At 38.8% G+C, this 19,254-nt stretch overlaps 1 protein-coding gene across 1 annotated transcript in view; it reads left to right on the top strand.

Moving 5' to 3' along the window:
* Window positions 1-11,884: 11,884 nt before the first annotated feature.
* The window catches only part of LOC130926755 (E3 ubiquitin-protein ligase SH3RF3-like), a 195,165-nt gene continuing 187,795 nt past the window's right edge, over window positions 11,885-19,254 (top strand). Inside the window, exon 1 of the mRNA XM_057851916.1 lies at window positions 11,885-12,665. Coding sequence (XP_057707899.1) covers window positions 12,261-12,665 — 405 coding nt within the window. The 5' untranslated portion in view covers window positions 11,885-12,260. The remainder of the gene's footprint in view (window positions 12,666-19,254) is intronic.

Here is a 19,254-nt window from a genome sequence, read left to right on the forward strand (position 1 = left end):
TGCTCACTTTTGATGCCAGGGGTTTAGATATTAATGGCTATATTTTGAGTTATTTTGAGGGGAAAATAAATTAACTCTATTATATAAGCTGCACACAGACTCCTTTTCATTGTGTCAAAGTGTCATTTTGTCAGTGTTGTCCCATGAAAAGATATACTTAAATATCTGCAGAAATGCGAGGGGTGTACTCACTTTTGTGATACACTGTATATGCTAAAATGGCTTTCGTAGATGAGGCCTTTATTCCAAGGACGTAGGTTTGCATAGGGACGGTAGGGACATAACACTACCAATTTTTCAGGATGCTGAAATTATCCCTACCAACTTTTAAGCAACATTATTTGCAATAGCCTCAGTTACAGTGCTGGCCAAAAGTATTGGCACCCCTGCAATTCAGTCAGATAATGCCCAATTTCTCCCAGAAAATGATTGCAATTACAAATAGTAGTAATATCTTGATTTATTTGGCTTGCAATGAAAAAACACAAAAGAGAATGAAAAATTGAATTGAATATCATTTTACACAAAACTCCAAAAAATGGGCCGGACAAAAGTATTGGCACTCTCAGCCTAAAACTTGGTAGCACAACTTTTAGACGAAATAACTGCGAACAACCGCTTCCGGTATCCATCAATGAGTTTCTTACAATGCTCTGCTGGAATTTTGGATTTTTGGACCAACTCTTCCAGGTCTCTGAGATTTGAAGGTTCCCTTCTCCAAACTGTCATTTTCAGATCTCTCCACAGGTGTTCTATGGGAATCAGGTCTGGACTCGTTGCTGGCCACGTTAGAATTCTCCAGTGCTTTCTCTCAAACCATTTTCTAGTGCTTTTTGAAGAGTGTTTTGGGTCATTGTCCTGCTAGAAGACCCATGACCTCTGAGGGAGACTCAGGTTTCTCACATTGGGCCCCACATTATGCTGCAAAATTTGTTGGTAGGCTTCAGACTTCATAATGCCATGCACATGGCCAAGCAGTCCAGTGCCAGAGGCAGGGAACCTCTGCCATGTTTGACTGTGGGGACAGTGTTTCTTTCTTTGAAGGCCTCGTTTTTTCCCCCCTGTGAACTCCATGTTAATGCCTCCTCCCAAAAAGCTCTACTTTTGTCTTATCTGTTCTTCCAAAATGTTTTTGGCTTTCTAGGATAAGTTTTGGCAAACTCCAGTCTGGCTTTATTATGTCTCTGGGTCAGAAGTGGGTTCTTCCTGGGTATCTTACCATAGAGTCCCTTTTCATTCAGATGCCGACAGATAGTACAGGTTGACACTGTTGTACCCTCGGACTGCAGGACAGCTTGAATGTGTTAGTCCAGGTTCTTTATCCACTATCCGCACAATATTTTGTTGAAATCTTTCATCATTTTTTCTTTTTCATCCACGTGGGCTTTACACTTATTGATGACACTGCACACGGTAGACACAGGAACATTCAGGTCTTTGGCGATGCCTTGAGATTGCCCATGCCTCCTCACAATTATGCTTCTCAAATCCTCAGACAGTTCTTTGGTCTTCTTTCTTTTCTCCATGCTCAATTTGGTACACACAAGACAGAGGTTGAGTCAACTTTAATCCATTTTAACTGGATGCAAGTGTGATTTAGTTGTTGCCACCACCTGTTATGTGCCACAGGTAAGTAACAGGTGCTGCTAAATACTCAAATTAGAGAAGCATCACATGATTTTTCAAAGGGTCTCAATACTTTTGTCCAGCCCATTTTTGGAGTTTTGTGTAAAATGATGATTTTTTTTTCATTATCTTTTGTGTTTTTTCATTGCAAACAACATAAATGAAGATGATACAACCAAAGCATTTGTAATTGCAATCATTTTCTGGGAGAAATTGACAATTATCTGACAGAATTGCAGGGGTGAAATACTTTTGGTCAGCACTTTATTTAGCTCATTTAGATTGTCTTTCCATATGTTGTAAGGATAGAATTGACCCGACCATTATTCAGTGAATTACAGTACTTTCATTATGTTCAGACTTACATTGACCCCTTCTCACTTTCTGAATGTGCCAGTCCATTTTTCTCCCTCAAACGCACTTTTAAAACACGCCGCCTCCTCCGCTCACTTCGAAGACGAGGGATATTAGAAGCTTATTTCCGCCTGCAACAGCCACTGTAAGTAATGTTAAAAGACGTCAGTGTTGTTGAGGTGGGGAACACACCACTAATTTTGCTACTGAAAGTCCGACCTGCATCAGAGTTCGTATAACATTAATCTGTGTGAATTTCTCAAACTCGAGGAGGAAGCTGCATTGAGAGAAATATCCTCCTGTATGTTATCTACTGTTCTACAGTCATGCCTGTTTCATTCATATTTCATTGTACATTAATATTTGGTGTAGGTTCCAAAATGTAAAAAAGCCCAGCCCGACGCTCTCCCCGCTCGTCCCCTTCACGCACGCTGGACAGCAGCCAAAAAGGACCCTCATGCTCGTTCTGAGTTTGTTCGCTTAATCCAATAAAAATGTAATCCACAGTTTGACATCCAAACGTAAACAAAAGAGCAACTGAGAGAGAGATAGTGAGATATTAATCTAGAGAGGGAGAGGTCGGAAAACTCTGCGGCTCTATTGGCTACTTCCGCCTATCACTAACTAGTCCCCATAAAATCAAATAAATAAATCACTATGAACATGAATAACGAAACTAAACTATTATTTAGGCTCCTACGTTAAGGTTTTTTCCTATATATATATATAAAGATTAAGCAAACTTTTTTATTATTTAAAAAAACGGGTGTCTAGTTACTCGACGTGGTAGAGGAAAAATCAGAATTTATTTTTTGATTCTGAACACAAAAGTAGTTAAAAACAGCTGTCAGACCCAATTCAACAAAAATGTGTTCCCAGTTATATTTGAGTTTGCTACTGACAGTTTTCCTGGTTTCATTTAACTATCACTTTTTCTCAGTATAGAAATTAGATTCAATGAGAGAGAAAAAAAACTCAAACCATACGATGAATTATCATTATATGCCTACTTGTATGTGAATGAGTTTGTGTGGTGTAGACAAACGGTTTTCATAAAAGGATCTTCGGAAGATGGTCTTTATCTCCCCTCCTTCCTCACCAATGCTGATCTTCTTCTCCAACACAGGAAGGATGAGATAAAAGAGGTGCTTTGAAAACTCAGGGAGTCCTGTAATTACTTTACACTCCCCATCTTGTGTTTCTGACCATATCCTTGTCTCCTCACTTCTTATCTTTACTCTTTGGTGGTCATTTGCTCCTTTTTCTTCCACCTGTTCTGTTCCTCTTTCAGTCGGCATCCCTCACTTGCTAACCTATTAGATTTTCACTTCATCTTTCTTCTTCACATCCCCTTTAAGCTTGTCATTTATGTTGAGCCAAGGGCTTCCTGACAGGAAAAAAGGGGAGGAGAGGGGAAGAGATTAGATGAGATGAAAGGATAAATGCAGGATGAGGAAATGATAAACAAGAAGAGTAATGCGATACAATGAAAACAACAGATTTACCCAGCAACAAATCTGTATTCAGTATGATGGAGTTGTACAAGTGATAAATGAGCCAGAGTACACAATGAGATTAACTGTGACGAGATAAGAGATGCTTGTTGGGCATTTAAATGAAGAATTAACAACTATCAAGCATAAACATGACAGTCTGATAAAAATGTAAACGTATTCAGAGTTCGGCTTGAGAGTAGAGATCGAGGACAGGAGCGGGTTAGGTTAGTCGAATCATTGCAAACTTTGCAAAATCGGCAAATATTGTATCACTGTCCAAAGAATCGATATCATATTGTCGTGGAATTGGTAATTTACAACCCTACCTGGTTGTGCAACAATGGAAAAGCTTGATAAATAGTTAATCAATAGATAGGGAACTCCAGATTTGTATTCAGATTTGTTTGAACTGTAAACTTCTTTGTGCAACACCATCTTTGTGTAATGTAAATATCAATATAATATAAACAAACAAAGGCAACACGAAATCACATGCTTAAAACACTCAGAAAGGAATGTTTTTATTCTGGACCTGTTCGAGACTAAGTATTGTATATTATCTGTTGCCCCCACTGCAACATATCAAAGGGTGGCTGTATTCTATAGGATCAGCAGGCCTCATTTACGGCTTGCTATAATAACATTACTGCGATTGGCTGGCAATCAGTTTAGAGTGTTAGGCTCCTGCACCCCGCGACCCACGTGAGGATAAACAGTTCAGAAGTTGAATGAATGAATATCCTGACATTTTGATGGGACTATTTTGTAATGCAATAATCAAACACATACTTTCTTTTTGTTGCTTTTGAATTATATGTATGGAGTACTGGATGTGAGCTGCTCTAAACATCCTCAAGGACAGCTCACATCCTGGTTTCCAGCTGTCTGATCTGCTCCCTTATGAGGAGATGCTACAGGTGTTTAAAAGCAAGAACAAACAGACTGAGGAACAGTTTCTTTGCTAAAACCATCTCCACCCTGAACAGCCATATGTAAACCCACATCACCCAATGTCCAATATCCATTTACATGCAATATACTATGTGCAATACATACTATGTGCAATATTCAATGCCTCACTGTCAACTGCTGCTACTTAACTTCTATTCACTCATATTCTATGTGCAATACTTATTGAAATGCAATATTAATGTGAAATATTCAATGCCTTCACTGTCAACACTCCATTTACCATTTTACTTCACTTCAATTATTTGCACTGCCTGAACATAGGACTAGCTCATACATTTTTTATATTTATTTAGATTTCATACTTCTATTCTTGCAAGTAACCTTTGAGATTTTTACTTGTCCTGCACTGCAAAGGGAGATGCTCCACAATTTTATTGCATAAAGGGCTATTCTATTCTATTCTATTCTATTCTATTCTATTCTGTTCTGTTCTGTTCTGTTCTGTTCTGTTCTGTTCTGATATATTCTAGGGTCAAACATCCTCCAGTATTTCAACCAGGATAAACCTGGCATCTACAAGATTCTTCCAATGTAGCAGACTTTGTCTGACCTTTTAGTCCCCTTCTTAGCATCCCTTATTCTCACATTTACTAACTACTGTATAACAAGGAAGAAAGAGACGGTTTCCATGGTGACTGCCGCATCAGCTAACCTACTTTTGTGTGATTTGAGGCCATTGGTTGATGAGGGTATGTATGGTTGAGATACAAAAAACACACCACGAGGCCTTCAATTTAACATAAAAGCTCAGTTAACTGTAGTATTCTTGCTTATTTCACGATAAAGGAAAGAACAGATTGCGGACAAAAGGCAATTCTGAAATCAGGTGAGGATAGCATATGTCTAACTTCTGTAATTGTTGCAGTGCATTGCTTTTGTCTATTGCAACAGTAAAACTGAATGTACATTATTGTTTGGGGGAAAAAAAGTAATTCATACCTTGCCAAGCCTTTACAACATTTCATTTGGCTAAAGACAGTGCAATTAAAGTTTGTACTTCAGCTTTGTGCTATAGCAAACACTCGGGACATATTTGAGCTGATTGTCTCAGAACTTTTAATGATGTCAAGTTGAATGGGTACACTGAATGAAGTCTACAAATAGAGTACATAAGCATCTGTAAATTCAACCTTTTTACAGCATAATGATATTGAAACATTTCAAATATTCATGTTAGCATCCTTAGCAGACAATTTAATTTGCCATGGTCTCACCCATGCATCTCCAAAATAGCTTGTTATCACCCTTAGCTGCTGTTTACAGGGATTGAAAGGGATTTTCATCCAATAATTACTTCTGAAAACTTCTCATTCTACTTTTAATGCTCAATTGTTGGCTGTGGACATTTATATAAAGCTGATGAAACACACTGAGCAAAAGACCTGGGTGGCTGTGATAAATTTTGGGAGACGTGATGAATGGCTTGATGCCAGCACTTGTGAGGGAGGCATTCAAAATCAGGGCTTGACAACATCAGACTCGTATTCTCCATAGATGAATGGCTATAGCATCAGAATAGTGCAGTCTTCATATGGACTGCAAATAAAGCTTTAAAAAATGGCAGGCCCCTGTGGACATAATGCAATGGGACCTCGATTTCGACTACTTGACCTTCATTTGACTACCACACAGTCTCAGTGCAGTTCAATCAGAATTTCATTTTAGCACGTATATGAGTGAAACTTTGTTTGCAGCCACCACATTAGGGACACCTGCACTGATATAAAGCAATGCTGCTCAATTTTGGTAAACACTTTCAAGCAGAGATATACAGTGGGGAGAACAAGTATTTGATACACTGCCAATGGGTTTTCCCATTGGCAGTGTATCAAATACTTGTTCTCCCCACTGTATATACCAAAAAAAAAAAAAACTATTACCTCATCTCCCCTGGTAGGGTGGGGGGCTGTTCATCTCAAGCTCGGGTCCTTTACCAGAGGCTTGGTAGCTTGAGGGTCCTGCGCAGAATCGTTGCTGTTCCTAGGAGTGCACTCTTCTGGGCGGAGATGTCTGATGTTCCTCCAGGTATCTGCTGGAGCCACTTCTCCAGTGTGTTGGACACGGCCCCCAATGCTCCTATGACCATGGGCCCACTGTTACTTTCACCTCTCAAGCTCTTCTTTGAGCCCTTGGTATTTCTCTAGTTGCTCATGTTCCGTTTTCCTGATATTGCCATTGTTGGGGATGGCTACATCGTTCACAATGGCTGTCCTCTGCTGCTTATCCAAGATCATGATGTCCGGTTGATTGGCCATGACCATCTTATCAGTCTGTATCCGGAAGTCCGACATGATCCTAGCCCTCTCATCTGCCTCCATTTGAGGTGTTTCCCATTGTGATCCATATATTGTATACATACAGTATATGTGTATTATTGTTGTTGTGCTTTTCACTGTTGTAAAAGTGCACTGCATCATACTGACATCAGTTGTAAGCATTTCACTTTTTTTTTTTTTTTTTTTTTGTTAATTCATATATTCTATAGTATGTTAATTTTAAAGGGGGGGGGGGGGGGGGCAGAGCTAGAGAAGCCAGCTTTCATGGTTTGGCTTGCGCTGTCACAAGCCAAAATGTCAGAGAAACTTCATGGATCAGCTTGTTTGAGGTTAATCAATCATTGAATCATCACCTGAACACAGCCTTTCAGAGTGGATATGCTTGTGCATCCCAATTATTCTGGTCTTATTTTTTTCATCCCCACTAGAGGCTTATTTTTTGTAATTTGTAAAAGTAAAAGTTCACCGTGACCAGAAAAGTTTATTTGACTCATTCCCCAACCCCAATCTTTATACCACAAATTTGGCACCATGGGTAAGTTGACTTCTTGTTGAATACACATTTGTACTGTATGTGTATCTACCAACTTTGATGTTAGGCTTTAGCCAAGTAATACTGTTCGTAAAAGTTGAAACCATGTGGTTTTACTGATACGTTACTAAACTTCCCTTAGCTAATTACATGTTGTTATTAATTAAATAAACAACCAGTATACTCTGAATAGACTCACCTTCATGAAAATATTAATTAAGTCACTGTGTTTTGCAAACCCATAATAGTTGTCTTGATAAAGGTATTTACTGGGATACTCTTATGTAATAAAATACCTTGACGTTTTTTGCACTCATATACACACACCCTTTCCCTCTTGCATAAGCACTCTCCCCTGAGTTTTTAATTGTGGGTGGCACTTAGCCCGACTGCCCCTCACTCTTGAAAGTCACATACTGACACACAGGGACAAGCACAAACCCTCCTGATCCATCTGGAGCTGAATGGTTGCGAGAGTGGAGCAGGTTTGAACAGGTGGACAGGCATTGTAAGTCTCTGTTTAAAGCAGACAAACCCACAAGCACTGTAACCTACATAGCATATTGCTACACGTGGTTTCCAACATTGATCTAGCAAATGTCAATTTTACTTTGATGCCTGTCTAAATTGCAACAACAAAAGAGTGCATCACAAAATATGTGAATAAGAACGTAGGCAGGCATCTGGTACCCTGTGAAAATGCTACAATTTAAAAAATACTAATTTGTTGGGTTCTTTGTTAGTAAATGTACTTTTAGATTTCTCATCACTTTTCTCCGCTTTGTGGTAATACAGGTATTCACCCAGATAGCAGAACGACGTTAAGAAGATGTTGGATCAGCATTCCACTGTCGATCTTACATCATTGAATCAACGTCACTTTTGCACCCTCAATTAATGTTGTTTCAACATGAAATCCTTACAAAACCTAAACGTCATTTCAATTATTGAGAATATTGGAACAACACTGAATCAATGTTATGTTTTCGACCAAAACGCCTGCGCATCCATAATTCAATGACTTTTCAATCATATTTCCCGGTCAATCATAAATCAGCTATTTATCAACATTAGTTCATCAACAGTAAAACAATGTTAACCCAACCATCGCCTGACATACCAGAGATTCTCTGGTTAAGATAAGTTTCCTCCTAAATCAGAATTGAGAAGGCAAGAAATTAACAGGTTGAAGCAGTCATATCAAGAGTCGAGCAAGCTCTAACGCACAATTTAGGGGACTTGTGGTGGGACAGACGGAATATAAAATTGCCCTTTATGCTGATGACATCATTTTAATGATTTCTAAACTATCAAAGTCAATACCAGTGCTGTTGCAACTAATTGAGTCTTTTGGCAAGATTTCTGGCTACAAGGTGAATAATAGTAAATCCTCTATATTGTTACTCAATACTGATGAAAGGGACAACCCACTTCCGGTAACGATCCAATTTAACGTGGTCGAAAAATTTGAATACTTAGGGATTCAAATTTTGCCCAAAATAGAACACGTGGTTGGAGCAAATTATTCTCCATTAAGGGAAGAAATTATTAAATCAATAGACAGATGGAGTTCACTACCGATATCTGTAATCGGTAGAATTAATGTATTGAAAATGATTGTGCTTCCCAAGTTAATATATCTCTTTCAGAATATCCCCTTGCCACCTCCCCCAGAATTCTTTTCAACATTAAAAAAGGAATGGGTAAAATTTATATGGAATAACAGAAGGTCTCGATTGAGACTAACACTGCTGTATCTCCCATTCGATCGGGGTGGCTTGAAATGCCCTAATCTGAACTGGTATTATCAAGCAACTCAACTGAGATCTATTATGTTTTATTTTCTGATCAAAGACCCTCCATGTTGGGTCGAAATGGAGTCCTGTGGTCTTAACTTGCCGGTCTTTTTATATTTATATTCTGATTTGAAAAAAAGGTTGATCAAGCACACCAAAAACCCAATTTTGAAAAATATGATAGCAATATGGCATCAAATAAAAGAATATTTAGGAGAACCAAATACTCTATCCCGTTTTAGTCCAGTCTGGGGAAATAATTTGTTCGTTCCAGGGAGGGCGGACGCTATATTTAAGTTGTGGCACTCAAAGGGACTTAAAACGATTAATGATTTCTATATTTCTGACACAAACGTTATGATGTCCTTTGAGCAATTAAGACTGAAATTCGGACTTGACGGAAAGCATTTTTTTAAGTATTTGCAACTTAGGAGTTTTATTTAAACAAATCACAGTCTTGATCTCCTTAAACCTCCTCTCACTTTTTTAGAGGATTTGATGACTAAAGACATTCTTAGGAGAGGGGCTATCTCGAGTTTGTACAAAATTCTAATGTGTAATTCTCCTGAAAATTCAAAGGACAAAATGAGGGCATGGATTCATAACTTGGATAAGGGCATAACAGAAAGGGAATGGGCTAAGCTGTGTGTAAATGCTCAAACCATATGCATGAACGCACGGTTGAGACTTATTCAATACAAGTGGATAATGAGAACATACATAACACCAGCAGAACTTAACATATATAATAAAAATATTCCTGATACCTGCTTTAAATGTACAGGAGAAAAAGGTACCCTGTATCACTGTGTATGGCAATGTGGAAAAGTTAAGAAATTTTGGGATGAAGTTAGAAGTATGTTGGAGGGAATGATTTTAAAAGACATTCCAGTTGGACCAAAGTTTTTTCTGTTGGGATTGTTCCCAGAAGAACACAATTACAACAAACATGAACGGACACTTATCAATTTTGGTTTAATAATGGCAAAGAAATGCATTGCATTAGTATGGAAATCGGATCGTGGACCTTCTGCCAAACAATGGATCAATCAGATGTTGTCAGTTATACCTCTAGAACGCATGACATACATATTGAAGGGAAAACAACAGCTTTTTGAGGACTTGTGGACACCTTTTATGAAGTATGTCCAAAAGATGAAATTGTCTTGAGGCTTACAATATCATATTAGGGACTGTGATTTTGTGTTTATGGAGGATAAATGGGGTGCAGCTGGAGCTTAATTATAGGAGAGGAACAACTTTTTTGTTTGTTTGTTTTGTTTTTTGTTTTTTCTTTTTTTGTGGTGTGTTCTCGGTGTGGTCTCTTTATGGTATTGTTTTGATGGTGTGAATTATTAGTTTGAAAATCAATAAAAATATTGTGGGAAGAGTCGAGCAAGGTTATTGTTAAATCTAACGGAGTGCTCACTCAGAGTGTTGAGGGTGTTGGCCGAACATAAGAAACCGTTTTCTGATGGAGAAATAATAAAAGAGTATACTGTATGACTGAAGTAATGACAGCAACGTTCGAAGGAAAAGAAAAGGAGGTAATGACAACAAAAATCAAACAAATCTCACTCTCATCTTCATCAACCACAAGACGCACTGAAGTAGTGGCTGATGATGTGAGTAGACAGCTTTGTGACCCCCAAATGCAATTTCTCTCATCGAGCAGTGTTTTACAGTTAAAGTTACTGTCAATAATTATCATGTTTGCACCTTAATGAAAGAGCTTGTCATTTATATTCTGTACATGTGAAAATGTACTGTACTATTATTTGCACGTTTTCTTTTTTGTCCAGCAGTGTTTTACAGTTACAAAATGTACTGTCAAGTTATTGTTTGCACCTTAATGAAAGATTTGGTCAATTATTTAGTGTACACGTGTAAACATTGTTTGTTTGTTTTTTTGTATTTTTTTGTTTTGAGTCTAGAAATGTTTTGTTAATTTTCTTAATTGTATTTTTTTACCACCTTCAACCTGCCTTGTACTTGACCGACATTAATAAATGGACCCATGCTTGTATGAAGAAAATAATTGTGGACCTTCAAGATTTGTATTTGAGGACCCCTGCCATAGAACAACTTAGTTTCAACGTCACTTGAAGTCGAAAATTTCGATATCAACCACACTGATGATTTGATGGGAAATCAACGTTTATTCAACTTTGGTCTGCTATCTTGGCAGTTTCTTTGCCGGTAAATTACAAAATATTAATCAATGTCCAAATTAATACTGTACTGTAATACTTAACAGCCTCTTTTCCCAAAAAACTATATTAACTTTTACCACTAGATAGCGCTAAAAGCCAATTATTCCACTGAGAGCGCCACTTAGTATTTGCCCCCGAGAGCAAGTACATAAATTCGGGTAGGAGGAGAGAGGGAGTATGTTTGGTTAAAAGTTAAATGTGCACAAATATTTTGGGTCGGCGCTTACATGTACGACTTGTAATCAAAAGTTTAAAACATAATTTTATAATAATAATTTAACAAAATGCTGGTAAAATACTAAAAATGATGCAATGATTAACAATGACAAAGAAACTAAAGTTTTTTTTATTTATTTATTTATTTATTTATTTTTTACTTTGTCTGAATTAATTGATACAGCGCTTTAAATAGAGTAAAATTAAGGATTTCACGTGATTGTCGTATGTGATTGTATAAATATACAGTACCTATTTATCCGGCGTTATTATTTCTGCACTTTCAGATTGTAAATTGCGAATTACGTGGATTTAATTCGAAAAGTGAGACCAGTTCGTTTTCTCTTATAGCCTGTTGTGATTATTTTCAGTAGTAGCTCCTGGCTTAGTCATAGAGCTTGCGTTGATTGATAAGTTGTCTCGTCTCGGCGTTCTTGATCAATTCGTCTATGCGCACGCGCCACAATTGCGAGAAGTGATGATGACGAAGATGAGGATGGCGATGAGAGCGTGACCTTATCGCCTCCAGCACAGCCGTGGGTGACATAGCTCGGAGAGACGGAGCGAGGTGGACGGACACACGGAGAGGGAAGCACACAGACACACTGGAGACGACCCGGGGGAGGAAAGTGCACGACGACGCACGCGGGGCGTCCCTCGACTGCTTCCCGTCTGCTCGCCTCCCAGAATGTTCTGTGCTCGCGGTCCGTTCCTCCGCCACGAGAACCAGCAGCAGCAGCAGCCGCCGCCGCCGCGTCTCCACGGAGCCTGAAGCACAGATGATCACCCTTTCCGCCGACATGGACGAGTCTTCGTCGTTGCTGGATCTCTTGGAGTGTTCGGTGTGCCTGGAGCGCCTCGACACCACGGCCAAGGTGCTGCCGTGTCAGCACACCTTCTGCCGCCGCTGCCTGGAGAACATCGTCAGCTCCAGGAACGAGCTGCGTTGCCCGGAGTGTCGCATCCTGGTGGACTGCGGAGTGGACGATCTCCCGGCGAACATCCTGCTTGTTCGCCTCCTGGACGGTATTAAGCAGCGGCCTCAGCGAGGGAGCGGTGGAGCGGGCAGCAGGCAGCCCGTGGCTGGGGGCTCGCTGCAGGGCTGTGCAGCCGGGATATCGGCGTCTCCCCCGGGCAGCGCCGTCAGAGAATTGCCTATCGCCACCCGGAGCTCTCCTGTCAAGGTAGCTTACCTCCTCACTTTTTGTGTGCACTTTTCGAATTTATCTTATCTCACACTTCCTTGCTACTTGTGCTTCTATTCTGTTTTGTCAACAATGATGACAACAGTGCTTCTGCTATTGCTGCAGTGCATCACTGGGTAACATTGGATACACTGTGCACACATATTCTTTCAAGATAAGGATTCAATCCCGATTACCTCTGATAGTTTATAGCTAAAACCTGCTCAGGCTTGCTTGACATTTGCTTTTTTTTTTTTGAGGTATGCATGTTATAGCGTCAAAGATTCATGATGTGGCTGTATCAGAAACTTACCTGGTTCACCATCCATGCAATACCCTAAGGAACATGTAGACAGCAGGGGACTGAACTATAAGTGAATAACACAATCGCACTGCAGATGACTCATCTTCTGAATAATGTGTGTTGTCAATGAACCGCTGTTCTTTACCTGTATCGTTGGTCTGACTTGGCAAAGAGGCACTTTGAGTGTCAATTTATCCTTAAAGTGCTACATAATTACTCTAACATTGAGTTGAGTTATAGTCCTGTACTTTCCATTTTTATGAGCTGCAGTAGATTGTTTTATAGCATAAACTGAGAAGTTATTGTTTAGAATTCAAAGTGCAACATTATGTTCAATGCACAGGATTCTAGTTTTATTCCGTATTTTAAAAAAAAAGAAATATGCATTTGATGCATGTGCAGGTGTTTCGTTAAGGTTGATAGTTGACTTGGTATTGGCATGCAAGGTGTATGACTTGATGATTGGAATATAGAGTCCCTCCACGACTATTGCTTCTCCATTAGTCCAGGATGGGAAATGAGCTCAAGGGAGCAGAAAATCATTGTCTTGTTTTGAGCTATGTATGCTAAGGTGGAGTCTCACGATGGTCCTTTAATGCCTTTAGTGGGCCCCACAGATGATTCTATTAGAATTTAATTTCGAGTATGTGTTTAGGAGCACAAGTTTTCCAAGCCGCAGTTCATAAACACTCTTGCCGGTTCGCATCTAATAAACTCCATAAATATTTGTTGCTCCGAGTCAATATTAGTGTCATGTTTGTCATGTCCCTCACCTGTTCAGCTGTTTGTTGTCGACAATAAACCAGGTCTCTTTGGCCAATAATGTGTAGAGCTTATTTGTATGCACTTTGGGTAGGTTGGGTTGTATCTATCCTTATTCAAACTAAAATAATGCCGGTAATGCCCCACTTTTGAATCTTAATTGTACATGTGTCAGTGCTTATCTTGTTTGCTTTCTGATGGCAATCAACAACAGTCAGGGATAGCTAGGGGAAGAAAAAGTTTTGGGACATTCAGCTAAAACAACTGGAAGCTGTATCATCCAGACAAAGCATACTTCATTATGCACAGGAATTTATTCTCTCTGTTCTGGGGGAACAGCAACTATTACTTGAGCTCATTTAGAGTTGTGTGCGATATCTGCATCTCTTCCAGCAGAATTCAGTGCTGCCCGGGATGTTTCAGCACAAAATTGTACTCCACTGTAAACCCATAAAACAATATTCAATTAAAAGTGTCTAATGAAGTGGATAAGCGCACTTTGAAATATGTTACAACACTGAGAAACTTAAACTCCTGTATGGACTAGGATACTGTGAATAACTAGAGTAACAAACCCCCTGCCCTGCACACACTCTCACACTCTGGGTTTACAATAAGATTTATCTGGCAATCTCACCATTGATTGATGCAGTGGAGTGATTCAGAGTGGTGAAATGTGGTTGCAGCATAAAAATGCAATCCAAACCTGTGACATTTCCGCTAACACTTAACACCCAATATCCATTCATTCAATATTCCTAATCTTTGCGACAAGTAAGCTATGTTTGCTGGAAGGGAAGATATGTGCTGACTTATGATTTGAGACATGGCACCTTGAATGAAAGTTAATTTTAATTTGTAGAGAATCACTAAATTTAACGAATGACTTTACGATTCAAACAAACAAACAGATTTCCGCCAGTTATAAGCACGCTCTAATGTACACACATTGCACGGGGTTGTGACCAGTCTGTGTTTGCCTTGGGATCTCAATGAGAGACCCCTCGACTGTATGCGTAGCCTTTAATGCCCCTTAACACACAAACGTACATGCACATGCATACGTGCGCACGCATACACACGCATTATCTCTCTCTCTCTTACTCACACATGCATGCTGCGGCACTTGGTCTCGTCCAGGCTCCCCTGGGAGCAACACTCTATGATAAAAGTGAGAATTCATCTCTCTCACAGGGTACGGGGCAGTGTGTGCCACCCCTGCACATAAAGAACATGCAGCCTTGCAAAGGGATTCAATTCTGACATGACACTCATCCACACTATTATCGAGTGTGTCTAATGGGTCAAAAAGTAACACTACTTCAAATGGTGAGGAGTGTAAATAAGGTGTTGCTATGGAACTAGAAGCGAAGGCGTAAATGCTGAGCCTGCAAGAAGCCCAGCATTTTTAATGCTGCCTGGCCTTTGACCAATCGAACTTTGACAAGATTGATGATTGCCTTGCTCACTTGAAACATAGTAGTGTGATGCAGTAAAAAAATGGTATATTGTGTCTGCTGCATTCAAAAATGATATGTAAATAGACTTTTGGCTGCACATCAAACCGTATAACATATTTACCAAAATACACATGAGACGTTTTTTTTTCTTTCTTTTTCAGTAGAGGTCTAAGGCTTGTAGTAAGATCTGGTGGATTTTTTTTCATTCAATATATTTATTAGTTTGTATTGTAACTTATTAAACACTTTTTGACTGTGTCAAAGGAAGTGTGGAGTGCATGCATTTTATGGCCCTTAAGTGAAAGTTCTTAATTAGGTAGAATATTGATGCTGCTTACACAGTGCTACGAGAGCAGAGTGTGTATTGAATGCATAAAAAAATGGTAATTCTAATTTTTTGTGGGGGGGGGGGGGGGGGGGAATGAAATAGATGACATTTTATAGGCAATATCGTCCAGCCCCATTTAGAGGATACTTCACTGACGTCTGAGATTACCATGGTAATGAAAAATACCATTTTATCTTCAGACAAAGACATGACTTTGCTCTTTCTTTCGCACTTGTGTGTGCGTAGGTCATAAGGTGTAAGGATTAGTTTGAGGCTTCACCAAAAGGAAATGGCCTGTTATCAGGCCTAATAATGAGCCTTTAACCACTGTGCTGCCTTTGTACTCACCGAGCCTCTAACCTTGAATTTTAAGCATTCCATTAGGGTTTACAAGTCACGGAAAAAAAAAAATGAAAAGAGTGCAATTCATTTTGAGAATTTAGCTATTCTGTGTTTCTATGTGTTTGATATGGACATAAAATGTGATCAACTTGTACAATACCTCGAGAAGAGAAAAAGACTTAGGACTGCAATTTGCAAGCCTCCGTTCCAGTGTTGTTTTCGTTAACGATGAATATAACGAAAACATTTCATCGACTAACAAGCTAAAAACGTCTCTTGGGAGACAAACATATTGAGACGAATGCCAGTTTTTGTCTGACGAGTTGAGAACAAGACGAATAGTTTCTGTCACATGTTCACAAACTGTGACATTTTATATGTAGTTTGCCTGCATCGTAGCAGTGTCTCACTCATGTGATGTGCTGCACCCACCCTCCCAACTCACCAGTGTCCTCTCCTGTCTCCCCATTGCTTGTTTTGAAACGCACACGGTCAGATTTGTTTTCTGATCTTGGCAAGAGAATATGCAATGTTGCTTTAGCCTTTAAAGGTCTATGCTGAATGATCATCACACACCAAATGTAACTCGTAGCGTTAGCATAGCATTCACGTTTATGTTAGCATTAGGCTAATGCTAACGGATCACTTTTTTTCCCCCAAATACAGTTCGTGCCGTCCAGGTCGGTGTAATTTAAAAAAAAAAAAAAATGTACTGTTTTCCTGCTGAGTGAGTATTATCACCAAGTTGGTGATAGATTTGTAGTTGCTACAACATGTGCTCGTCTGTCAGTGTTCATTTGAAAAAGGTGGAAACTTTTATATATTTATTTTGGTAGTAAGACTTTTAAATTTTACACATAAAAACATTGAGTAAACCTTGATTAAAACGACACGAAATTAGTCTGAGTTTCGTCAACAAAAACTAGATGAAGACACATTTTGAAACGGCTAAAATTTGACTTAGAATAATAAGTATTATCATTTAAAAGACTAAGACAAAAATTAAAACTTCTGCCAAAAACAACACTGCTCCGTACTTTGTTAAAGGTAAATGGAAAGAAAGAAAAATTGCATGTTAAGTTCCAAACTTTGCATGTATTGGTATATCACAGTAAAGTCACTAATGGTGGTTACTTTGATTATGTTCTCTGAAAGAGAATATCTAGCAAGAAGTACCTCTATACGACATTTTGCCAATTTTTCTGATGCGTGATTAATCAAGCCGGTAACAGAACCCTCATACATGTTTGTGTTAATGTTTTATGCTCTGTCAATTTTATATAGTTTTATGTTTCTGAATACAGGAATAGAAATAAAACAAAAATCTGATTATTTGAATCAATTACTAAAATACTACTAGAAATTGATTTAATGAACAAAAACACAGAATGTAATAGGGGCTCCCCCATTTCCAATTTCACCATTTTCTAGCTGCTATTTTTGACAATTTCATTTTTGCTGTTCCAGATTTTTTTATTTCACGTATTTTTTCCAGTTGTAACATTCAACCTTTCCTGTGAAATGTTTTTGTCAAACGTTACATCAGTAGTTCTCTAAAAATGTATTTAATAGTTGGGAACTTTTCTTTACAAACTATTGAATTCTAATTGCCTTACCAAAAAATAAAATGTGGTAAGAGTTTTAGGTAGACCTACTATCTAACTGAAATCACTCACAGCGTAAAGACAAGAAAACAATTGACCCACAGTGACTATATCAAACTTCCATAGAAATACCTCTTCTCCCCACATTAAAAGACATTATAATCATAAACATTGTACGACTCACAAAAGTATGATAATAGCCAAAAAGTGCACTTATAAGCTCATCCTGTATTAAGTACATCAAATGCACTGATCCGCCCAAATTATTTAAATCGGCCAGTCAAATCGAACTGTGCACCTTATCAGGGTACAACAAAAGCATTTTGGCAATGGTGCACAAAGGTTCCTTTACTGTGGTCAATAATACGAAAGATCTCTTCAGGCCAAATTGAATCGTGCACCACCCCATGTCAAAAGGTCAAGATTCATAGCAGCAGGTAATATGCCCAACATGTAAATGTTCTGTCCTTAATACATTTCTACAGTCTATTTACCTGTGAGCGTTTCAAGCCTAATCAAAGTATGTGTCATCTCATATTGGCTCCATATTTTGCCCATTTCCACTTTCCCATTCAGTAGTTCTGTCCACGCGGATGTCCCAGCATGTCCCATAATGCAGGTGTCTCCAAACTGGTCCTCAAGGCACTCTTTGGGTCCTGGTTTTTGTTCCAACCGATCCAGCACAGACAGTTCAACCAATGAAGTTTCTGCTAAAACAAACAGCACCTGACTGCAAATAACGGATTATACTTTTAAGACACTAAATTGGTGAAAAGGTGTCATCTTGCTTGGTTGGAATTTCAGTGAATCCTGCCCTCACAGCGGGCCTTTGTGGAATCAGTTGGAGACCTATGTCATAATGGATTGATGGATACAGGCAATGTGGTGGTCAAGGGTGGTTTATTGCATATACTATGACACGGAATGTGTGTTGTTTGATTTGTCAGTGTGTGCATGCATGGTTGTGTGTATTTGCATACACAAACATAGTGGGTGCTAAAGTCCAAACAAGCTTTGGAGCTTGACTGTGATTCCCAAGGGTTATGGGTGGAATCTCATCAATTCCATCCCCCAGTCAAACAAGTTCACACATACATGCATTAGACACTAGGTTAAAGGTCAACCCCCTGACTTCTGGGACAATTGTTATTATGGAAATGCGGGTCAGATATCAGTGGTCACCGGTCAGACCTCCGCATTTCACTTGTGACATTTAAAACACAATCACTAAATCTTCCCTGAAATAGTCAATACTTATGAGTCATAAATTGTTCCAAATTAAACGTCTCTTTTTTTGTACAAAAGTAATCAATGCATCAACTCTCTAAATACTAGTCAGACTCAGGCTCTTGAATAAGATTAAATGAACAAGATTAGTGCTGTAACGATTAATCGATTAACTCGAGTATTCGATTCGAAAAAAATATTCGAATTAAATTTTGTTGCTTTGAGTATTCGTTTAAAGTGGCATTGTAATGGTTTATTTTGAAAGTCTTTGCATTTTGTTTTATTGATTAGAGTGGATACACTGCCCAAAGGTCTGCCTCATTTCACATACAGTAGCTTAATCCAGCTGCTCCCTGTAAGTTTTTGTTTGAGCGAATGTTTTTTAATGCATTCGTAATTTAGTTTATAGGTATATTGCCTGAACCATTTGTTAAGAGCATTGTAAAAAAAAAAAAAAAAAAAAAGGTTAGCATTTTATAGCTTTTATTTAAGCTAACGGACCTGTGTTATGCAAGTTAGCCAATTGTTCTTTTGTTGTACTTAGATCCTTATTTATTAATTT

The sequence above is a fragment of the Corythoichthys intestinalis genome, chromosome 12, assembly GCF_030265065.1.
Source record: "Corythoichthys intestinalis isolate RoL2023-P3 chromosome 12, ASM3026506v1, whole genome shotgun sequence".
NCBI lineage: Eukaryota > Metazoa > Chordata > Actinopteri > Syngnathiformes > Syngnathidae > Corythoichthys > Corythoichthys intestinalis.